Source organism: Stegodyphus dumicola, chromosome 7 (genome assembly GCF_044657685.1).
Source record: "Stegodyphus dumicola isolate Sdum_Otavi_A_Nest chromosome 7, ASM4465768v1".
Classification (NCBI taxonomy): domain Eukaryota; kingdom Metazoa; phylum Arthropoda; class Arachnida; order Araneae; family Eresidae; genus Stegodyphus; species Stegodyphus dumicola.
The window spans coordinates 137,165,329-137,191,562 of record NC_140774.1 but is presented as its reverse complement, the minus strand read 5'-3'; the positions used below and the strand labels follow the sequence as shown (position 1 = coordinate 137,191,562).

Genomic DNA, 26,234 nt, shown 5'->3' with positions numbered 1-26,234 from the left:
GGACGAGAGATACCGTCAGCAGAAAATAAATTATAGAACTAACGATGCAAAAACTTGCTGTCTTGTCTCATAACTTAGGATGTACATTTGGGTATTATATTACTTACCGTCGATCATTTACTTCTGTTGCTATGCTTTATCATGGAAGAAGAATCTAAGTATGAATAACTGCGTTTTTGATCGATAGTGCTAACAAAGTTTAGAAATCGGAATTTGCAAATACATTGGTTTTAAATTATTTCGGACGAGTGATCTTATGATACGCAGTTCAATTATTTACTCAATCGATCGAACTGGAAAATTTAAGTTTATTTGGAATTTCATATTCTCTGGTATATGTATAATTATCTTATTATTTTGTTTATTATCTTATTTACCAATTTACCTCCTTGTTAGAGATGTCGAAATGTAGTAAGTTATTATTTAAAAACAATATCTCTACAAGGCAAACCTATCTACGTAATGGTAAGGAGATTGAAAAACACACATTTACAGCTATGTGGGAGGGAAGGCAGATATAAATTCGAGGTGTTTAGTAAAAGAAACTCAAAAAACACAAAACTGAAACTATTATACAATGTGTATTGTACTATGCTTAAGCTGCTTATACATTTTTATGATCAAAATAACAACTGCAATATATTTAGAACTAAAGTTATATAATAAAATTTTAAAATAAAATGACAGATGTATAACATATTTACATCTTCAAACATTATATGATCAAAAACTAGTCTGAAAACATCTTTTGAAAAACTAAGAAATTAAATGTGCAATACATGTTTTACTCTGTGGTAAATAGTATATCTCATATCACGAAGTTACGTAGATTTACCTTGTTTTAATGATATAATCAGAAAGCACTGAGACGAAGGTCTTTGTGTTCATACTTCCCATTTTATTCACGATCTAGTTTTAATTTATATTCTGAAATGTCTGGATGAACCAATGGAGTCAGCCAAATACACAGACTGCAAATAAATATCATTGTTACTTAACTTTTATATCAGTTGCTATAAAAACGCTCTGATTTGCTATCAGTTTGCCTTATTGCATATTCATATATGGTATTCAGCATCCTATTAAAGACACCAAACACGCAGACAAAAATAATTAGGATTTATTTTATTTACTCGTATACATTCATTAGCTTCTAAGTTTTCATATCGGTTAGTTTTGAATGAACACTAATGAGGGATTTTAAGAAAATATTAATGTTGAAAGAGCTTAAGAAACTTGAACTAGGAATTCGAGAATGTTGTTTCTTAATTAATCCATTCTATAAATGTAAGATTAAAGATGCCTTTGCAGGTAAGATTGTCGTAAAGAAATCTATATTTAGGATAGATGTTCCAAGAATTGCAAACACGATCCAGGAGGACGTTTAATACTAAAAGGTCAACAAGAGGTGCACTGAACAGTTTATTGAAAGGTGATGAATAAAATAAGCTGGATTAAAACAACCTCATTTCTAAATTGTACATTAAAAACTAAAAACGTTTATTCTCTTAGCCCTTTGACGGACGGTGTGACGCCAGGCGTCCTACCTTTTTTACCAGTTTTTAATTCCCAGATGAAAGTTGCAATATTCCATTTAAAATACATAAAATTACGCCTTTTAGTTTTATAAATGTATAACAGATGGCAGCACGAGTATTCATTCATGAAAATAATATAAAATAAAAATTCTTTACTGGTCTAATTTTGAAGCAGTTTTTTTCCTTAATTTCTAATGCGATTTAAATTGTCTGAACGACACCTTTTGCTGTTAGAATGAATATTTTATGTGAAAGTTTCCTTTTCTAATAAAAATATTATTTGAATTCATATATATTAATTAAGAATGGTTGAAATTAAAAGGTGGGACCAAATACGTCCCACCGCGCATGTAGGAATTGTTGCTACTAGATGGCAGCACCGTTCAACTATTTTTAAATTCAAGTATCATGTTCGTTTATATGTTGATAATGCAAACTTATATTTTTTTAATAAATTGCAATAACGTTAAAACTTGAAAAGTATTTAATATTTTTTCCGAAAGAAATGAAAGCATAACTCTGTAATATGAAATGTCATTGAATACGGAATGGATACGTGTGATTCACCATAGAAAAATATCCTAAGCAGAGGAAAGAGAGGTGAAATGTAAATAAACATGACGGCCATCTAAATATGTTCCTTTTCAAACCTGTAGCAAATAAAGTACTGGAGGGAAAATCTTCTCTGTTTCAAATCTATTATGAAATCATTAAAATATATCTTAAAAAGTCGTACAGAGAGCGATTTTTTTTAAATTATGTAATTTTTTTTGAAAAAAAATATTTTTCAGATATGATCAATATTTTCTAGATAATTACTTTAAAATGATTTTTATATCTTGCATTTTCATTTGGTTGCTAAAACTAGCACTTTAGATAAGCATATTAGGAAAATTTTAAGCTGAGGCAAAGATGCCATTTTACTGCTCTTGATGCGCGGTGGAACAAGCGGTATCCAACCATGTCTTGAATTACCTTAAAGGTTTACTGTTTTTTTTTTTCTTTTTTTTTCCAAGAAATAACATTGTATTAGGGGCTAATTATGTATGTGTAAAGGTATTTTTGCAAAAAAAAAAAAAAAAAAATATGCACTGAACTTTAAAGGGTTAAATTTCACATTCCAAATTGTGGACCACTAAAACCTTGTTCGCTATGCATAGGGAATGGAATAATACTTTTCATTGTTCTTAAGAATTCCTTTATAACTGAAAACTTCTGTAATCAAATAGTCTTAACATGATAACAAATATCTATAACATGATTAATTAATTTGCATTCTCTTTCTGCAGCATGGTGAATTTTATGATGTTTATCATCTTTAAGTTTTTTTATTGTTCTTTAATGTCACAAAATATTCTACCGGTTGCAAGAAAGCCTGCCCATCAGATCCAAATAGGAGGTAAATAAGAAATGAAACGGATCAAATGTAAATGTCATTAGTTATATTCACATATGATCTGGCTACAGATCATAAATTACTCTCTATGAGCTGAGAAACAGCCTTGCTGTTACTATACACTCAATGTTTAGAGTCACACTGCGAGTGCAGAGATCACAACCGAAGGGCTAAGAAGACTGAGTTACACACATGTCTGTCGAGCAAGCATCGGTTTCCTGGCCATTATTATTTCAAATCGATATTTTTAGCGCTCTCTCTATCTAACTTCACCAGTGGCTGAGTGGCTTAGACCAACGAATCATGGTAGTTCGACAAAACGTTCACGAACGAGTTGGCTACATTTCGTTAGTTTTGAGGTTTTTCCCTGCATAAGGCGAATACGAGCCAGAAAGCTCATTCATGAAGACATACCATCCCTTGAGTAGATGGCCTTCGTGCGTTTGCCAGATTATTATAATACATGACGATATTTTTCGTTTAATAATAACTAATAACTTTAATAATAACTAATTAATATAAAATAACTTAATCTAATCCAACTCTTCAGTTTTAAGTTTTAAGACAATCTTCGATTACTACAAGGACTAAATCATATGAAATGGCTGTTATTTGGACTCAACTTGCAGTTAATTGTAACAGGTCATTTATGTAAAATTTTATAGTTTTGTCTTTGTACAACGTAAATAAATAAAGAATTTCACTCGGAGATTCTTAGTCAAAGTTGTTATTTGAAAGCAATTGTTCGGCTAATATCTCGAAAACAAAGATATAAAGGATTGGGTGGCTTGGTGTTAAAATTTGTTGCTCTAAAATAGTTTCCAATATCTTTAACAATTGTAGTAAACAAATTTATCAGGTATGTAAGGATTTCAATTTCTAAATTGAAATACTGTTATTTTCTGTATATCATTGGAATATTTTAATACAAATAAAGGTGTTTCATACGGGGCACATAGCTTTTTTTATTGCATCCCACTAAACATGGTGAAAATGGCACGTTTTATAGTTTTGGTTATCAAATTTTCAATTTAAAACATTTCTGTATTTCCTTGAAAAAAAATCAGCACGTAAGTGGATCACGTTAACCCACAACCGGATAACTGTACTCATATAGCCGGATAACTGTACTCATAACAGCCGGATAATTGTACTCGTTATATCAACTGTACTCATATTAGCTGGATAACTACTCATTATATCAAGCGTACTCATATTAGCTGGATAACCGTACTCATAATCGAACTGCATATTCAAACTTTGAACTTGGAATTCCTTGAAATATTTCGGCAGACAGTACAAAATACAGAGTGTATAATGTTTTATTTGCGATGCAACTGATATCTAAATAACATATTTTATATGCACAAAAGTACAGTAAAACGAAGAAAAAATTTAATTTGAAAAGTATGAGATAGATTGCCGTAAAAGTGAATTAACAAAGAAATCCATGAGTTTTGACTTGTAAATATCGAAAGAATGAACCTTCGGAAAATACATATATCATACATTTATCTTTCCTTATTGTGCTGTTTACTTATTACTAACTTTTGGATCAATTATTTCGTCAACAGTAGACATCAAACATTTTTCAAACGTTTCCCCGAAACCAAGAAAATGCGCTGTTTATAGAATTTAAGCAATCACTCCTTAGAGAAATAATATACCGATAGGGCTTTCCGAATCTTTCATGAAACTCATAGTTACTCTTCCTTTTCTCAATGCTGAACACAGAAATAACTTCCGTGTTACATTTATAAATCTTGTTATCAATCTAGAAGAATAAAAGTAAATTCACTGTGGTTTTTTTGTCTTACCAAAAGAATAAAAGTTTCAGAGATTTTAACTTCCTACTTTTAGGAGGAAATTCCATTCACAATAATAGGTCCCGAAAGGATATAGACTAGCTTAAAGGGTACTTTATTTCATTTGTGTTACTATTCTTTTATATTGCTTGCTGTCATTTTTTAATAGTTAAGTTTTACTTTGAACAGTACATTTATTAATATTTAGAAAACTATCCGTCACTGACAATTATTGATTAACATGTTTAGTAATTTCCTGTTCAAAAACTCGAAAATCTTCCATTTTGCCTTTTCACTATGCTCTGTGTGGATATTTACTTCCTACTTCGTATACTTTACGTAACATTTACGACGTCTGAAAACATTTAAATACACTGTGCAAATATTTAAATGTCAGATTAGAATTTATATTGCTACGAAATGCCGAGTTGAGGTGAGATAGTTGTCCAGCAAAGCGGGGTTAGATTTGCCAAAAAGTGGCAGAGAAAGGTGGCATTGCCAAATTTGTCGCGAAATCGTCCATTTGGCAATATTTGGCGACAAAATTGGCGCTATGTCATAGACGAAGCGAGAACATTCTAGAACACATTTTTAGCGATTTTCTCGAGAATATTCTTGAAGGTAGGTTAAAGCTAATATATATCTTGCAAGTCCTGGGAGTAGTAGTGTTTTGAGTTCAGAGATTAGCTTGAGAGTGATCGACCAAGTTTATAATTGTACTTTAGTGCTTTGTCGGAAAGCTGCCTTCACCGTTAGAGCCTAAAGGCTGTGTAGGTGATTGTTTCAGCGCGTTTGTCGTGATTTTTCGACGAGTGTAAAAGTGTCTTTGGAACTGTCTTTGTAATAGTGCTTACTGGCGAAAAAATTGTGTTTTGATTCTTCATCAAGTGTTATCATCAATTACTCCAAATCCACAAACCCGTAGAACTCAACGATATAATCAAACTAAAAATATGTTTAGATCCCCTTATGAAATTTCTTACAATTTAATCAGCACACATTCGATTCGGAAATGATGAATAATTAAAAGATGCAGCGTAATCTATTTCTACACATTGAAAACACCATTTGAATGAAATATATAAACTGCATGTATCTAATTAACGTACTAAGTTCTGATAAAAAAACTTCGCTTTGCCTCAATCTAAAATAAATGCGCTATCTGAAGAATCTTGACACAAAGTTCAGAAATAAATCTAGACATATTCCTTGAAGCAGATCTGTATTGGACGTGGTTAGGTTATTCGAAAAGAATACCGGACTTAAATATCCCCCCAAATTACTTTATTTTCAGAAAATGGGAAATATGTTTTCATCTTCGCAACCGATAAATATACCGATTTCAGAATACAAGTTTGATTTGGCCTGACAAGACTGGCATTTTGTCGCTGTCAGTTTATTGCTCAGCTTCGTTGCAGCTTAGTCGACATGGAGTGCTACTCAAAGGAAGAGCGGGTTTTGATTGTGAAAACTCGAGTAAAATACAAGACCGACGAGTGTTTTGCACAGATTTGTTGGGAAACTTTGTGAATTCTTTGGACGTAAAAATGGATCTAATGAAACAACAGTCCATAAACTGATAAAGAAATCTGAGAGCACAGCAGAGATTAATTCACCATACTTTCCATACAGCCGGTCTGTTGAAAACATTCCTATTGCGCGTGTCAGTATTAATGCAAACCCCCCAAAACTTCGAACTTAAATAACAAAAGAACTTAATGAGGGAAGTGAACATGGAATTAGCCAACGCGATAAGCAGATATGTGAAAAGGTGATTACAAGGAATAACAAGGTGTAGGATACTGAAGAGCAAGTCGCGGATAACATATGTTAATCATTCATTTTCATTCTAAAATCGGAACTTTCCCATTTTAAAACTTTCTCAGTTTTCTAAAAATAATGCACTTTATTGGGAATATTAAATCCGTCGATTTTGTTGGGACACCCTTTATTTGACACAAAGAAACATTTCAGTCGTAGTCTGTATAATAATCAGGAATAGAACATGAGAAAAAACTTAAGGTAGAGTGACTAAACCATTTTGCGACTTAGTCATTCTACCTTAAAAATAGATTTGCTAGGTTCTGCAGTTTCGATATTTTCTTGGTTTTCCTTGTGTTTCATGGTTGCTGAAAATATTTTGCATTTTTATAGGGTCATAAAATTCTATGTGCAATTCTTAAAAACGCGTCAAGCAGTGGATGATTCTGCACTTTACCCAAAATTCTATTGCAGACTTTTCTTCATGGGCAATTCCCAAATTGTTAAATCCATAGGATATCAAAAAAGGATTTAAAAGTTAAACTAGTATTTCAATGGCGTCTTAAGAAATATAGAACTATATAAACTTACGCATTACGCAATCTGAAATCAGCACGTACGCTAGATTCGGCCCGCTGTTAAATGGGCGTGTTTGCTAGATTTGGCGCTTTAGCGCATACATTTTCGCTGCAGTTTTTTTACGGTACTCAAAACGGAATAGTACCCAGAGCTATATAGTTGCATAACAAGATATAAACACAAGATGCAAAATCCCAATTTAACAGATATAGGCTATAAAAAATTCACAAACCAAATAGAGATATTTAAAAATCATTGTTTTTTTCCCAACTCATTAAAGCAAACAATGAAGAAAGCATATTTCTTTAATAACTGCACAAAATTACACTATACTCGCAAAAATTATGGAATACAATTAATCATCTCTCAAAGTTAAAAGGAGAAGCTTTGAGGTATCATTATTTTTGGTTTAAACTAGAAAATGATCTTAAAATGGTTTGGCTTGTTTTGTATGATTATGGCAAAACCTCGAGGTCTATCTGCCTAAGGGAAAGAGTGCTACTGTGGAGGACGTTGTAAGGGAAACTGGCTCGAATACATGTTACACTTGGAAAAAATCCAATATGAAGCCAACCCGTTTGAGAGATTCGAACCTCGGACCAAATTACCAGGGTTCAGCGATTTTAACGGTCGGCCGCTGGTGAGCCAAAACCCGTAAAATATAAGCAGAAAATCAAATAGATATATTTACGAAGAACTGCATGATCCTTTTCTAAACTAAATTAAATTTAAAACTTAATATTTACAATTTAATAATAATATGTATACGTATTAATGTAAGATTAACGGTATTAAGAAACTAAAGAAGTACTGTACTTAATTAAAAAGTAGAAAGTTGACAAATACAGTGAAGTTCTCTTGAAACCTTTTACAGCTTGTTTATAAGTGTAATAGGAAGAACAAATTATTAAGCCCAGGCAGCTTACTGTTTAATTAAATAGTGAACATATGCTATATATCAAAGCTATATATCAAAGCGCACGAAGGCTATCTGCTTAAAGAAGAGATGGCTTCGCGGATGACTTCCACAGGGACACTGCCTCGTATTCACGATTTGCATTAAGAAAAATGACAAAACACTCAACACAGTTAAGACGTTCGTCGGGATTTTAAACTGGGTGGAACTACCAATACTTAGCGTTTTTAACCGCTCATTCTATAGGAACAGGGGTTCTCAACAACGGCATAATTCTCCCTAAGAGGAGTTTCATAGTATTAGGAAGGGGAATGCAGTCAACCTTCTATTTACCTGTTAAATATTTAGTTTTATATTAGGAATATAAAGATACTACCTTTATTCAAGTTCTGGTCTTTATCGATACTTTCTATACTTTTTTGTTTAATATATGAAACATTAAAAAATAATATAAATCTAAACAAATGTATATGTATTTTTAGAGTTTTGAAAAGGAGAGGAGGGGGGAATGATTGTCTACCAACGATCAAAGGGTACATATGCAAAAGAATTTGAGAACCATTGGTATAGGGGGGGGAAGTCAACATAAATTCATAAAGTAAGTATTAAAAGTATTTTCTTCTGTCGCTTAAACCCCGTTTAAAGCGCTACATCATAAAAACTTATAAATATTCCAATAAATTTTGCTTAAAAGAAATTGTGTGCGTAATTGTAATAAAAATGGCTTGTATACTTTTATATAATTGTAATGATTTAATAAATTATATTTAAAAACTGAAATTATTTAAAAAATAGGCTGATAATACATTGCATATGTATGACGGTTTACTTAAAATGTGTACATTTTACAGCTTCTAGATTTTTGGAATGCATTCGTTTTCCTTTTCTCCTTTTGTTAGGGAAAATGTATTGATTTAGGGAAAAGTAGCATCACATTTTCCCTACATCTCTGCATGACATTGCGACGAGTAAATTCAAGACAAAACAGTTCTGAATCGTTTGTGTGTAAAGCTGCTTCCTGCGCTCTCCGTGAAACCATGCCGGTAAAGTTAGTGATGTTTATTTTGACCGCGGGGTCGTTCTGGGGTGAGTATCACATTTCGAAGAGTTTTAGAAAATATGGACATTTTTGTTTTTGTTACGCGAGAAGCGCGTGTACCGTATTTTTTCGGACTGCTAAAACTTTTCGAGTTTAAAATTCATAATCTGCGATTGTTATTACCGCGTAATTGTATTTATACGGTCAGTTATTATTAAATTACATGATAATGGTATCATGGCCAACGTTATGTATAGTTGCAAAATGAAATTCAATAAATTAAAAGTTATTTAACTGGAGCTAAAATAAACTTTTTACTTCATTACAATTATTGCCTCAAGAATTTTATGTTGGAACTTTGCGAAGTATTATCCGGAATATTAAAACCGAAGTAAAGTATGTGGATATGATACTTTGGAATATTTATCAGGGTGTAGCACAGGTAAACTTGTATATAAAATTAATATTTCAAAACTTAGTTGTAAATCAAGTAAGTTGAACACAAAAATTTCTACTCCAAGGCAACCCAATAATGGAACTTCGTAAGTGAATTATGTCAAAAAGAATTAACGAATTTCTAGAAATAAAATGATGTTTATTTCAATATGAAATATGATTTGAGAGAAGTAAAGAGTCTTTAGTTCACACGGAGAAAGTGTGAAATAACTTTTGTTAAATTGAAATAAATAAAAATTCAATTTCAAAAGAAATACTCGAACTTCTTTACTTCTTTTGTATTTCGATTTTATCAGTCTGACAAAGAAATAAAAGTTTGAATATACATATCTATTAAAATGTTCAAGATTTTATAATCTGTAATGCAAGTGCATACAATTGCTTTAGTTTTCAGTAGTACCAAGTTCCTCAGCGTATTTTTATTACGAAAGAACAAGAACCAAAAATAAGGGTTTAATATCAAGAACGGAGCTTTAGTAGAACTTCTTCTAGGTTTTTTTTTTAAAGTTGACTGATATTATATATTCCTCATCATTTATTAATGGATCATTTTCTTTATTTCTTACTTCATTGTTTCGATTTAATTTTTGAAGTTTAATGCGTCTAAATCATAGTTATTGGAAGATTTCGAAAGATTTTAAGTTCCTTCTGAATATTCAGTTAACTGAATAAAGACTTTCGAGGAATTATTAAAAGTTAGTTAGTCAAAACTTCAAGTTAACAACATTTGTTAACTTGAAGTTTCAACTGCATAACGTTTCCCGAAAAGAACACTATTTCTAATTACAAAATAAGTATAGTATTTGAAATGCACAATACGGATTTAAGGCATTCTTTAAAATTAATTGATTTTTTTGTCAGTTCATTTATTCAGATTAACCGTAAAATATTATGTTACGTTTCGCGGACACCTGAAACTAACGTATTATTAGCCCAGAAGGGGCTAATATTCTCGAAATGAGATTTTGCGTTGGTTCTTTATAAACGGCATATCACTTTTCAAATTGTTGCCGCTAAATATTATGGTCCTGTATTACTTTTAAAGAGCATATATACTGGAGAATCTGCATGTACGTATGTATATTCCTGGCACTGGATAAACAACGGTGCTTAGAACCATCAAATTTTGAATAATATCGTTCTAATGTAAATTTTTAATAATACAGTATGTGTATCGGAAAGCCGGAATTTTGAAGTAAGAAGGTGTTTTCTTATTTTTTATTACATATTTTGTAAAATTTTAATGAATGTTTGTTTATAAAATCAACAATCTGAGAACAAGCAGTGGCAACATTGTTCAAAATAAAACATTTTTATCTCTAGCGCACGACACCGCAGCCATTCGGAAAAATATAACATATTTATTTTTCAATATTCATTAACAAACTCGGCTGTACGAAAGCGATGCGTTTGTTTCTGCTGCTGAAAATAAAATTCTTTTATTTTACATGTACCGGTGTGTTGCCATTTGGTAAAGGCCTAGGCCTAAGACAGATTAATTAAGCGATTAACTAAAAAAAAAAAAAAAAAAAAAAAAAAAAAGGGAAAGAGTGGGCTAGCAGGAGTCAGTGCTAAAGTAGACTGGTAGACTGCGAGTTCAGAGAGAATGTAAAAAACTTAACAAGCAATTTTTAGGCTTATGGTATAAAACCGGAAACCTTTCACTCTTTTTATTAATTTATTTTTTAGCCCAAATGACATTAGCCCAGAAGTGCTACTAATTTCGTTTTCCCATTTTGCGTTGATTCACTATAAATATCGGTTCACTTTTCAAATTGTTGCCACTAAATATGAGAGCCATGTATTATATTCTAAGAAATTTAAATAATGAAGAATTATATTTGAAGAAATTAAATAATGAAGAATCTGCATAAATGTCTGTATGTTTCTTGCATTGTGGTAAAACAACGGTACCTAGAGCCCTCCAATTTTGAATGACGTAATCCTACTGCGAATATAGGCATCTGAAAGCCCAAATTTGAAATTTGAAATTAGTTTTATTATCGATTTCATATTTTGTAAAATTTTAATGAATTTTTGATTGACAAACTCAACGATTTGAAAGCGACCAATGGTGGTAACACTCTACGGAAAAAAAAAAAAAAAATCTTTTTATATCCAGCGCGCGGAACTGCGTGTCGGAAATTCAAAAGATGGCTCATTTTAAAAGTATTTTGCGACATTGCTGTTGAACTTAATTTTATGGTTTAAGTACAAGGAACATGATATTTAATAAATAAAGGTAACACACAAAACGTTAAAAAAACGCCCCTTTGGACGTAATTTAAAATCTGAAACCAGTCAGATTTTTAGTCCAAAAGGAGCTTTGTCCCTGAAGGACTATTGATTTCGTTTTGCGATTTTGCGTCGGAACCCTATAAAAGGCGTATCACTTTTCAAATCGTTGCCACTAAATACTATCGCCCTGTATTACATTTGAAGAAATTAAATAACGAGGAATCTGCATGAATGTATGTATGTTTCTAGCACTGTTAAAAACAACGGTACCTAGAGACTCAAATTTTGAATAACTTAGTCTTCTATTCAAATATGGGCATCTGGAAATCTTTAACAAAATACGATATAGATAATAAAACAAAACCCATATTTTGAATTTGTTTTATTATCTATATCGTATTTTGTTAATGATTAAATAATTTTTGATTAACAAACTCAACGATTTCAAAGCGAACTATGGCAACACCGTACGGAAAAAAAATATCTAACACGTGGGACTGTGTATCAAAAATTCTAAAGATATGCTCTTTTATATATTTTTAGATATTGCCGTTGAATTCCATTTTATGGTTTAAATGCAAAGAACAAGATATTTAATAAATAAAGGTAACACGCAAAACATTAAAACGCCCCTTTGGACGTAATTTAGAATCTGAAACCCTTCAGATTTTTCTCGATTAATTAATTTTAAATTTTATTAATTTTTTAGGAATATTTTATATACTAGCGGAAGTACTCGATGACAGTTAAGTAAGACTGAGAGTAATGTATCTAACAACAGAAAGAACGATACCGCTATAATCCCTCTCTAATAACGATGCAAAAAATACGATTCACAGCCATACATTTTTCAGTCTGATGTGATAATGGAACCCACATAAAAAGCTCGAAAGGATGAGTGCGAAATTTAGTGTTTTCGAAGCTCTAATTAATACTTCGGCTAGTTAAAGTCGTACGAAGATGGGAATAGTCGAAATGGCTTCCCACGAATTTTTGGAATTGGGAATAATGTATTTAATGCTTGGCAATGCTATTTTTACTTCATTGTAAAACGTAGAAATTTTTTTTAATAAATTCTATGAAGCGAGCAGTGGCAACGCTTCTCGAAATAAAGCAGATTTCCATCTCCAACGTGCGAGGCTGTTGCCACTCGAAAAAATGAGGGCGAAAACTAGCGTAATCGGTGTTTTAATTAATATCTCTGATTTTAGCTATTTTGTAGCTGGGCAAAAATGGATGTCGACCTTTCCCAGGACCCAGAAAAGAATTTTAGAAAGTTTTGGGGATGATAGCTATAGTAGTGAATCGCGAAGTTCATAAATCGCTTTGTGTGTAAATACTGAATGTATTTCATCTCGGAAGAAAAATATTAAAATATTTTTGATTAACTGATTATGTTTAGCCTTTATTTGTAAAGGATCTTTTTAAATTTATTTTTATTTAATTCCTAAATCTCCCATATCTATCTGTTATTTCAATAATACGTACTACAAAATACAATGACTTGAATTTTTTAACAGTTTGTTATAAAGAAATTTATAATTGTTTTCAGAAGTTTCTCTCTCTCAGCCAAAAAAAAAAGGAGATATGTACAGATTGACTGGAAACAGATAAACCGATACTGGTTTAAAAAAATAAATTTATTGCGGAAGAATGGAAAAGTTATGATCGCAAAACATCATCGTAAAAGTAAAATATATATGGAAGAAAATGAAAAGAAAAATTCACGAGATAAAGAGTAATGAGACAGCCAACATCGTAGCATTTGAGACTTGTTTTTATCTCTAACAATACGTAATTTAACTTTAAAGAATTCGGAATCTATAAAATGGTTTAAAAAAGCAAATATATAAAGTAACATAAAATAACAAAATGTTAATATGTGAAATACATAAAGTAACATTTCAAAAGTTCTAATTTACTTCTTTGTACGAGTATTAACTCAATGATATTGTTCAAATAAGCTTGTAGCAATTGTTCCTGAAAGCATATTATTATTTGTTTTAATTTCGTGATTTCTAATGATGTTCAACTACATCCTTTTTAACCCTCTAAGCGGCGCGGGGTTTGGATCTGTTTTGAAGATTTAAACAGTCTTTATTGGATAAATTTGTATATTTACTTATTTTAGTCTCTACATTCGTAAACTTAACATTTATTAAGATGACATTTAGACTATTAAAGAAAGTAAGAAAGCAAAATATCTCAAATTATGAGCAAATATATACCAAGTGATAAAAAAATCTCATGACCATAATGCCGGCTATGGCGCTCAGAATTCGAATATTTATTTAATTTACGTAATCAAATACTCCAGAGTAAACTGTTTTAAAGTATAAAGTAATTGTAAATAGTATTTTTCTCTTAATTAAAAATTGGATTATTTCTCATTCCTACGTTTGTTAACGGTACCCCTATGTTATCGGGACTGGGTTAAGAAGTATATGTATGTATGCACCTATGTATGTATGTGCGTATGTGTATACACACATATACATGCATGCATATCTATATATACATGCATGTATGTACATATATTTATACATGCATACATGAGCACATACATCCACACGTACAGACATTCCTGAATCCGGTCCCGATCTTTTAATTATCATCGGCTTTATCGTGGTGCTGAGGTAACTGTACACGTCTTCGCCGATACTATTTTGGTAAATTTGGAGTTGATTGTTTATTCTTCAAGTTTGACATAAAAGAACAATTCAATTGTTAATTAAATTTTTCATAACGTGACAAAATTTCTGACACGTTTTTCTTCAAATATTTTCTCGAAACGACTGGGCTTTTGGATCGTTGAGAACAATAGTTTCTGTTTCGTTCTAAAACAAATGTAAATTTGGGTTCTAAAATTTACCTTTTTCTTAAATGATAATAATAGGGTTATCATGTCTTTTGTGATCAACGTTATTCACGTAAGATACATTTTAATATACTACTGCGTTTCTTCCTTATTGTCAGCATGTCGAAAAGAACTGTACATAAGATTTGGGAACTTGACCATGCTGTTAACAGTAAATAAGAGATTTTTACTATGCATTTATAATTTTATGATGGATACTGAAACTGAATTACAGAATTAGATAGCGAACTAAATGACCGTATATATAAAGAGCAAGCATTTTATTCCGTTCTTAAAATTTTGCATTTCAGTGAGCAAGTACGTACAGTGTCCGACAGAAAATTCTATACACAATTTAATGCCAGAAAATTCTTTATTGTGTGTTAGAGACGAACTTACCATATTTACCGGCGTATAAGACTCACCTCCTTTTTTGTATACATTTTTGAAGAATAAAACTTTATTATTGATCATTATAATGAATTTACAGTATTTTAAATATAAAGTAATACAAATACAAAGTAATACTTTCTACAAATACTCAATCTATCTGAGAAAGAACATCTTTTAATCTTCTTTGTCAAAATCCACACACTCATCTGCAGAACTAAATGAAGAATCATTTTCTCAGTTGGGGTTGGCCCGAAATGCCTTTCTGCAGTTCTGTTTCCAGGTTTTTTAGCAAATGCAATCACACGTAGCTTGTATACTATGTTATAGCAATGCCGACGTTGTTTTTGAGCCATAATTTGCCAAAACATTAAAGAAAATTAAATAGTAGAAATTTCACACACTCGAAATTCGTTCATCAGAATATGAAAGTTTAAACGAACCCAGCTGTGCTCGTCGATGACAGCGCATTCGCATTCACTGAACTCTCTGTAACTAATATTCCTCCACTCCGCAAGGCAACAAGAAAAAAATCGCATAACTCCGCATAGAGGAAATTTCTAGAAATGAATGCAATCAAAAACTGAGTATCGACTTGTAAGACGCACTCCGTTTTTCAGATCCATTTTCAAAGAAAAGATAGTGCGTTTTATACGCCGGCAAAAACGGTAATTATTGGTTACTATAATCATACATATCATAGGTTAGGCATCTTCTTCCACCTGCACCTGAACAGTTATTTAGAGTCCTTAGAGTAGTGACCATTAGCGGTCAAACACACCTCGATTGGCCGTTGGTTGTTTGAAGAATGATGTGCAGTTGGTTCGGAAGAATTGCTGAACATGACACTGTAATTTCTTAACGAAAGACCTCCAATATAACCAACTTCCTGTGCTACGACGTTCTTCATAGGCCCTCTGAGGTTCACAGTCATCATCATACGTCACATACAGGGTGTTTCATAGATCATGGGACAAACTTGGAAGGGTGGTCGAGCGTACTAAAGCGGGTATTTTTATAGGAATGTAGGGTCTAAAGTGACGGGTTAAGGCAGGAACGAAAAAAAAAAAAAAAAAAAAAAAAAAAAAAAAACACGAGAGGAAAATATGTTTATGTACAAAATCAACGCGGAGTTCTTATTTGTAGCAATACAGTATTCACAATAAATGTACAAAATTGCAACCACCAGCAGTAATACATGCTTAGTAACGTCGCAGGAGGGACTGACGAACATTTTGAAAAACGACAGGCATTTCGCGCACGCTTGCAGCCGCAATGGATAGTCGTGCAACGAAGTCCTCCAATGATTCAACGGGAGTCTCGTAAATGCTGCTTTTCAGATGACCCCATAAAAATCCAAGCTGGATAAATCTGGCGAACGGGGTGGCCATCGAACGGGTCACCACGGCCAATCCATCGGCCCGGAAATGTCCCATCCAAATAATTGCGGACCCGCACGTGGTTATGGGCTGGTGCACGATCATGCTGGAACCACATGCGATCACGAAAGAGAGCCGGAACATCCTGCAGGAATTCCGGTAGCACCTCTTGCAGAATTATACGTGCAGGTTAGAGGTATGGGCCTATGAGGTAGTCGTTAACAATACCCGCCCACCCATTCACAGAGAAGCGGGTTTGGAATGGATGTGGACGTGTGCCGTGTGGATTATGAGTTGCCCACACGTGCATATTGTGGCTATTGAAGATGCCGTCCTGTCATAAAGTTGCCTCGTTCGTGAATAGCACATCCGATGGGAAATCCACCTGCGCCGCACAGTGCTGCAAGAACCAATGACAGAAATGGACTCGAAGAGGGTAATCTGTCTCTTGCAAAGCTTGGACTCTCTGCAAATGGTATGGGTGCAAACCATTTTCATGCAATACTCTCCAAACGGTGGAACGACTCAGCTGCAGATGACGTGCAATTGCTCCTGTACTTGTCTGAGGTGATTCATGCACAATGTTCAAGATGGATTCTTCAATGCGAGGTTGTCGTGCACTTCTTCCACTCCTAGTGTCAGAGTTGGCTTCAAACGACCCGTTTTCACACAGAGACCGATGCAGCCTTTCGAACATTGTATGCTTCGGCATATGCCTGTTCGGAAACCGTTCCTGGTACAATCGTAGCACTGCTATGCTGTTCTCATTAGCAGCACCATACATGAGATGCATGTCAGCTTTTTCCCTATGCGTAAACTCACCCATCTCGCTCGACATCAGAGTTGCGAATGATCCTCTGATGCATCGGATCTTGGTTTGTCCGGATCACTACCGCCCTCTACCGCTGCATTGCCAGTCAGTCACAGCTGTAGTTCCTATTACTGTTAGTGTTCCCTTTTTTGAACATTTGTTGTGAATACTGCATTGCTATAAAGAAGCACTTTTCGTTGATTTTGTACATAAACATATTTTACTCTCGTGCCGTTTTTTTGCGTTCCTGTCTTAACCCGTCACTTTAGACCCTACATTTCTATACAAAAAAATGCATGTTTTAGTACGCTTCACCACCCTTCCAAGTTTGTCCCATGATCTTTGAAACACCTTGTATAATAGACAGGAGAGTACCAACATGTGCTGAGCAAGCATCATTATATATATAATTGTAAAGGTAATTCAGATTCATAGCAATACTTTGAACATATACTATCTGTTAAATTATTGCTTTGAATTTTATATAGATGTAAATATTTTAGTGATATTATACATAAATTGTAGTATTTCTTGTATAATATGATATGAAAGGCTTCAAGAGAGTGGCCGGAAAAACAAGGTTACAGCAATAAGTCCATTTAACATTAAGGTAAATGACGAGATTGCGCCAAGCTGCTGATGGCTTTGGCGACTACGTTTTGTCCCAAATTTGACGAGAAATCGACAACAATGACCCAAACTGGGTGACTATTTGGTCCTATTGTAACTCTGACAGTATCCAGTCGTATGTAACTGTAACTGTGTATGCCTTCCAGTAATTTCGAGAAATCGAAGGTATTGGAAATTTCTCAGCGGACGGTGAAAAACTATATAAGAGACTGGACAGATTTATCATTTTAGTTCAGAGTTGAGCTCAGAGTACTTAGAGGTCACTGAGCGTGCTTACCCATTTAATACTTTTTATTTTACTGGAATTAAACTCTCTTAGTAGTTTGAAGGGGTAACTACTTCAAATTATTCGTAATTAAACCGGTAGTGAAGAGGTAATTACTTTTAACTTTCTCGGCGGACGGAACAATACTATATAATACCAGAGAGAGCGTCAGTTCTCAATTTTTAATTCAGAGTTGAGTTCGGAGTATTGAGAGATCTCCGTGCGAGCTTCGCTCTTGAGATGCGCTTTACGTTTGCGATGTATTTAACATTCTCAGTAGTTTGAGGTGGCAACTACTGATTGTGCTCCGTCGTACTGAGAAGAGTTGTACCAATACTTTTGTGAAAAAATTTAGGACTGTAAAATATTTCCTTTGGGAAAATAAACTTTACCTAGCTGTCACCGGTTCTGGGTGCATTCAATCCATGGCTAACCTGTATGCATGTAACAATATATTTCCTATGTAACCAAGGGCAACTGCATTTTTGTTTTACGCCATTTGAACTTAGCATAAACTTTTTGTTTTCATAAAAGGGGTAGGTCTGTGGCAAAGTAACTATATTGCGAGATTTCCGCGTTTTTCCGCGATGTCACTGACTCATAGTCTGGCGAAAAGCAATTGTAATAGAATCTCTCTTAACCGGCAGCAATGGGATTTCATCAATTTTGGACAGAAAATTTTTTCGGATAATAGAATATATATATCTAAAACTTATGTTTCTAAACTTAAAACTTATGTTTCTAAAATTTGTTGCCATCTGTAAAAACTGCAGCATGTAAAGTCTATCGGTCGTATTTTCCAATCTGCCCGTATAAAATAAATATAAAAAATCTTATGTGTACACCACATGACTTACGGAATATTAAATTATACGCATTTTTTCTTGCATTTCATTGAAACGTATTGGATTGAATTAAATCTACTTCGCCGACAGCGCATAAATGACAATAGAATAAATGCATTCTTTAAAATTCACTCTATGTGTTTACCATAGCGACACTCTGGCGCTAGGTTCACTTAACAGTATTATATTTCTTTCATATTATAACTCAGAATGCACAAAATTTATATCATTTAAACAATTATCTAATCGTTGCCACATGTTCTATTCAAATACTATAATAAAGCTAGAACGATGTATAAAAGAAATTAAGCAAACAAAACAAAAAAGAAACAGTTTTTCACAGACGATTGAGTATTTCTCATTTAATTAATTCAGTTCTCACTTCGCGACAAGGCAAAAATACATAAAAACTCAAAATGTTTGATCCTTATAAATAATAAAAGGTACGAGTCAATTTTTGTTAGAGAGTCCTCCGTAAAGGCATTCTTCTCCTGAAGCAGATAGCTCTTGTGTACTTTCGCATATTCAAATAGGCAAAATTTTTCCTGCGGCTATCTTCTTAGGAATGAGTCGAATAGTTATCACCTACTATAAAAAAACCCTTAAATGCATAATCCAGGGATACCACCCATTTTTGAAGTACCGTACCACGGGGTTTCTCAATCTTGGTTTTGATGCCAGGTGGAGAGAAGTCATATTCTAATCACTGCTACTCAAACTCAAATGTTTAACAAACGAGATAATTATTCATTATCCAGCTCATGATTCTTTGTAGACTGCAAAAGCACAAACACACACACACACACACAGAAAAAAAAAATAGGGTTTCTTTAAAACTTTCTCCATTCAGTGTGGATTATTGAATATTAACTGCATTGTTGGATATGTTGGGCTTTTCAAAGCAATTAATGTGAAAAATCAAGTGTTGGGATTCGAACTACTAATCTTTGAATTGCTAGCTGGAAATGTCAACCCCTTATACTTCAAGAATATGCGGGAGGAACTTGCTATAATCACTTTCAGTATAATTAAATGAAAACAATGAGCTTAAAAAGTGAATCTGTAAACAAATCTATGATTAGATAATTATTCAATTGGTAAGTAAACATATCATATTTTTCAAACAGAAGGCAAAGTGTCATAAAAATGGCTTCTAAAGTTTTTGAATATTGTGACCTCGTTTCACATTGTAAAATTTCAGTAGTCGCAACCTTTATTTAAATGAATGACTTTCTTTTCTAATGCAAACAGTTTCGTACAAATACCAACTAAAAGAGCATTTATTTTAGTAATTGGTAAAATAATCTATTTGGCATAGATTTTCACTATAGCTCTAAGGTAATGTTTAATATTTTCTACAAAAGTTTTAATAAAATAGTTTGATTATTTTTTTTCCTTTTTAACTTTCAGTTTAATTGAATGAATTATGTTTTTTAACAAGAAAAACATTCGGGCCTTTCCAGCTGAAACCCAGCAAATAGCTTCTAAATTGAAAGCAGTAAAGCGAAAAGGAAAGCTAGTCAGATTAGATAACTTTCCACGTACAAAAGAGGTAAGACGTGAAGAGATTTAAATATGTCTAGTATAAAATTCAATTGACAGCGGCAGTATAAAGAATTAGATAGACTGGGGAACTAAGGAATGCTTAGACTGGGGAACTAAGGAATGCTGAATGGACGCATGAGAAAATCCGATCCTAGAAATAGATTTAACTGTAATATCAATATTTTATTTCCAGGGATATTGAATTACGTTGAACAGAAAAACCGATATGCTGAAAATTCATATAAAGTGGCATATGATAAGTTGGAATATTTTAAAAGGAATCCAAAACTATAATTTCAATCAAACGTAAAGAATTCTGTGGCATTTGTACAGTCTCTTAAATGATTACAATACATTATTTTCAATGATTTTATGGTGTAGTTTGTGCCACTATATGACTTGGCTTGTTTGGTTTATTTGATTATGGAAAAGCACACAAGGGAATCTAATGAGAGGTATATCTTTGTGGAGGACTTTGCAAGGGAACGTTACACATGGGGAAAAATCGCGAAAACGCAGATGTACCCAATCCGTTCACTTGGAATCGAACTTAAACGCTGTATATAAAAATACAGCGAATACAAAGATTTACTTTAATGACTCATTTTATGGTATTTCCTAGCGTATTCTTTCCCATCCTTCGTTTAATAACTTTATCCCCTAAAACCGAGAGAGGAAATTATGTAATTTCCGTAGAACACAGTTACAGTAAGAACATAACAAATATAAAGAAGTAATGACTAAATTACTGGAAACCATAACAGTATTATTTTTAAAACGAAACCTGCATTCCAATAAGAATACATAGTAGTATTTACAATATAATATTTCTACTTCAGTGTAACTGGGATCTCGCCCATACTTATTATTGTCTGTGCTACTTCTTAGGCCTTAAATCATCCATACATGATGAAGATGAATGTGCAGATGATTCAGCGAACTCATAGACGAAGACTAGCAAAACAATAGATTGTTACGTAGCTGATATGAAGCTCAGCATTTAGAAGGAAAAGGTTAGGAGTTAGCTTCGCAATAGTCGGCGAACGTTAGTCTTTGTTAGTAGGACGGAAACGATTCCTACGCAGGGAAATCCATTTAAAAAATTTCCGGGAACTCATTTTCTTATATATTATACATTTATTATTTTCTTATACATTTATGAATGTGACAGTTGTGAGAATATTCTTTTAATTTTATGAACCTGGAGCTTATATCTGGGGCCAAAAATACTCAAGACAATATGGTGTACGTATGCCATAGTGTTCTTACTTTTGCAGTTTTATAAATACTGCGTTCATGAAAAATCTTTTGTTTAAAGAAATGTTCAGCTATTTTGAATTAACATTGTTTATCAGATTTGTAGCCTGATAAAGCACAAGAATGTTAGAAGCCAGAGAAACTAAAATAGTTGTAGCGTACGCTGAAATTGCTTAACATTTTATTGTAAGGATTTATTTGAATTTCATTTAAAGGTTTTATTTAGTCTTTGATTCCTTTGATTTTTCTCAATCTGTTCAACTCTCTCAGAAGATGTAAATTTACGTATTTAGTATTTAAACGATACTCAATTTAGTTTATATAAAACGTAGGTTCATGCGCACACCTTCAGCTGAGGAATGTCTTATATTCTCACTATTTATTCACCACTCACAGATTCTTATCTTCTCACTGTTTAAGTGTGTATTTAGTAGATTGAATCATAACTGTTAACGTCTTTTTCATCACAGATACATATATTATATTATTTAGGGACATCTGTTAGACAGGTAGAAACTATGACTTGTTTAGTTCTAACAAAACAAATATATCATGGAGGACTTTCTAAGAAAACCATCCACGTTACACATGGAGAACCACGAAAATGCCCGTGCAGGTAGCTCGTTCGCCTGGAATCGAACCAAGGTCGAACTACTAGTATACAACAATGTTAACGCTCGGCCTCTGGTGGGCTGCTTGTGAATAAGACTGTATGTTTTAAGAAAAAGGCTAAAATCATTGAAATGACACTAACACACACTGTGTCCACAAAAGTCCTTACCGAGCCTTTATTTTTGCAACTATTGTCGTCATATACGTTCACTTACAAAAAATAATTTAAATGACCCAAAGATTTATGATTTGGCATTTTTAATTTAAAGTAATCAATTTTGTAAACAAAGTTAAACTTACTTTTTACATGTTCCTCCGGTGCCTATGGTTATATTTAGGAAATTTTTTTGTACTTGTTATGAAAAATAAAACACAAAAAGTTTGACTTCGTATGACAAAAATTTGATTCATATATTTGATATCGGGAATCATATTCAGAGTGTGTATAGAAGTTGAAGAGCGAAATGTTTGCATTTGTACGTGACTAAATCAACGTATCACCTACAAAATATTTCTGATGTTGAGAGATAACATAACGAGCATTTCTATGCAGATCATTGTGAAAAATATTGATCGATAGTTTTTTTTAAATTTCAAAAATAGAGGTCTTGCAGAATCTTGTAGATTGCTGTTCTAGAAAACACAAATACGCTTCAGTATTGACACGAAGCTAACCTGCAATACTATTTGTATTTATTAAAAAGGAAAAATATTTGTACTTAAATGCATTTTTTATGATTATCAAATTATGATTCTTACGTAATAAAGCTTCATGAGAATATTAATAACGTAATATTTGACTTGAAACTTAAACTTCTTTCATCATATCAAATATAACAACATTTTAACTAAAGGCATCTAGCAAATCGGCAAAGATTATCAATGAATGACATTTTAGGGGAAAAATCAACTTGTCTTAATTTATTTATTAAGCAACCCTTTAATTCACATTCAAAATGAAATAAAATATCGCAAATTTTGAAATTAAATGCCTCGGTCAAATTTTACTTTACAGGAGTCAAATTTTCTGATTTTTTTTTTTTTTTTTTTGTTGTTTTTTTGTTTTTTTGTTTTTTGTGAGGAGTATAAAATTTTTCTAACTATAAGATGATATAGGAACCAAAGGCTTCAGATGATGTAGGAACCGGAGGAATGTGTGAAAAGTTAGATTTCTTATTTTATACAAAATGAGCTTTTTAAATTTAAAAAAAAAAAAAAAAAAAAAAAAAAAAAAAAAAAAGACACCATGAATTTCGGAACCAATTAAAACATTTTCCTAACTGGAAGTATATATCTACGATCAATGGTTGTGGAAATAAAGGCTCAGTAAAAGTTTTGGGGACGAACTGTATGTAATTTATATTATTAGTAATTTATTGCTTTAATACATATAGTGGCGCAATCAAACAATGGGCAAACTTAAAAATTATAAGTGATTCCTCAGTATTGCTCTGAGATTGTTTATCACAGTTCTTCGGATATCTTCAATATAAGAAATAAGCTTCTTTCCTTCAGAAATAGTTTTAGTCTTCAGAAATCAAAATATATCAGATCTGTAGAATAAGGGGAGTAACTGAGTACATTTTGTTTTCGGGTCAGAAACTGCTGTACGCGTACTGATTAATGTGCATGTGCTTTATCGTGCGGTACAAACCACTTTAAAATTTAAAACAGCAGTTTTAAATGAAGGCCGTTAAATGCAGCAGACCACGTCCGTATGGGCTGCTTTTAATATTTTTCAGGGCCAGGTGAAAATGCAGTAGACTTTGAGGGCAGAATGATTTAATATGTATATATATATATATATATTTAATAACAGGAGATAATAATTAAATCAAAAGTGTTGACTAACCAGCTAATAGAAAGCGCACAAATCAAAATTTAAGTAAAAACAATACAACTTAATATAACAGCATAAAAATAAAAATATAATATAAGAAATAGTTGAAAATTCTTTGGTCTATTTTAAGGAGCAGCCGAAAACATTTCTCGAGCATCGTTTCTGAAACATGTTTGGTTAATTATAGAAACAAATTCATAAATAATTCAAAACTAAGTGCAGAATATAAACAGATTTAAAGTAATTTGAAATGAAAATGCAAGACCATTAAAATGATTTTATATTACTAAAAACTGACATAATAAGGCTCATTTTTTATTTTAATTTTGATTAACCATCAGGATATAATTTACTCCGACGTGACTCTAAAGAAACAAAGCTGGACAAAAATTGTACAATATAAAATTAAAATTCTCGAAATTAGAAAACAGAAAAAATTTGGCAAATTAAAATTAAAATTAACACTTTCCCAGTAAACATTAAATATAGGATACCAAGAATTGGCCCTAGGGCCTTATGAGGTAGAAACGCAATGTAATGTTATTCGAGACAGTGATTCCGTGCAGGAAATGAGCGAGCTTGTAACGGAAACGGAATTTGATTCTGGAGATGGACAGCTGCTTACACATGATCCATCAGAACTCACAATTCCATGATTAGCGATGCTTTGTAAACTGTGCCTGGAGTTTTGGCTACTCCGATATCACCATGGATAGCGTTGTGAAGATTAGCTGCAGCACGATTTTTTGTCAAACTGTCCATCGATGAGGCTATCCTTAATAGCGGAATCATCGTCGTCATTGCTTAATGATGCCGCATTACAGTTGCTTGGAATACGGAAAGGGATAGTGGGAATTTCGGGGAAAAATCTCTTTTCTGCCTCATTAGTGATGATCAGTGGATAAACGGTATGATATGGCCATTGGACATCTTCTACTGATTCGGAGCTCACATATTCCGTCAGTGTCATTATTTGGTGTGCAACCGAAGCCAACAACTGCTTACCTGTATTCAGGGTTACAGGAACATTAAGAGCCCACTATTTATCTACAAATGTATATATATATATATATATATATATATCAAGTGTAAGTTTCAACAGGTTACCGATCGGACACATGCAGCTGAGATCAGCCTAATTCTTTATTAGATTTGAAAAGGCGTCTTTGGTCACTTAGATTCTCCTATTTCTCATCGATCAGGGATCTATGAGTCTTAATTGAAAGTAACAGGCTTTAGATGATATTAAGGAAGATGAAGCCTAAAAAACTTTGGTACAGGCACAGTAAAGTTTGAAAAATACCGTATTTTGTTTTCACTAGATGTTCATTAATTATATTAAGTACGAAAAGAAATGCAGACGACAAATATATTTAATAGTAAAACAAATAAGAAATTTCTCAGGCAAGAAATATTTGACAGTGTAAACTTTAAAAGAAAGTTTAAAATTTCCTTATGCCAGTCAAAAACGCAGGATGGGAGATATCAAATGTATATATTTGTGCTTTTTGGAAGATTTAAGAAAGTACAGTCTTTTGCGTTATGAAGCTGTAAGCGAAAATATACATTTCATTGAATTTATACTACATCTTCTTGCCGTCGCCTCTGTTTTCATTCGATTATCTTAAATTCCCATGAGCTAGATGCTTATAAAAATTTTAGCTCTTCGTGAACCTGTAAAAGAAAAAATTTCTACAGTACCGAGATAATGCGTAGGAGTTAAAGAACTGCATTCAGCTTTAGAGCAATTGTAAGTAATGAGATTTCTAGGCTATGGTAATATATTAGTATCTTTCCTGTTTTGCTAAGAATTCTATACGAGACTGTTTTTTACCCAATCCTTTCAGCCTGAAATAAATATATTGTTTTTCTCATCTATTTTGGTCCGAAACCTTCCACTCAAATAAATATATTGCTTATTTATAGTAGCTTCCTCCGTAACAATATTAGATTGCATGCTTCAAACTATTTTGTAAAATCAGAATTATTTAAGAGTGCTTTTTACCAAGTTGATATTACGTAATACTTTACGGAAAAATCGTAGAGTTTCCATTGCGTGAATCTTTTTATTTCCA

General features: G+C 32.7%; 1 protein-coding gene across 1 annotated transcript in view; it reads left to right on the top strand.

The window, feature by feature from the left end:
* The first annotated feature begins 8,966 nt into the window (after positions 1 to 8,966).
* The window catches only part of LOC118194770 (uncharacterized), a 294,334-nt gene continuing 277,066 nt past the window's right edge, over positions 8,967 to 26,234 (top strand). The window contains exon 1 of the mRNA XM_085820845.1: positions 8,967 to 9,081. Within this exon, the coding sequence (XP_085676971.1) occupies positions 9,033 to 9,081 (49 nt within the window). The 5' untranslated portion in view covers positions 8,967 to 9,032. The remainder of the gene's footprint in view (positions 9,082 to 26,234) is intronic.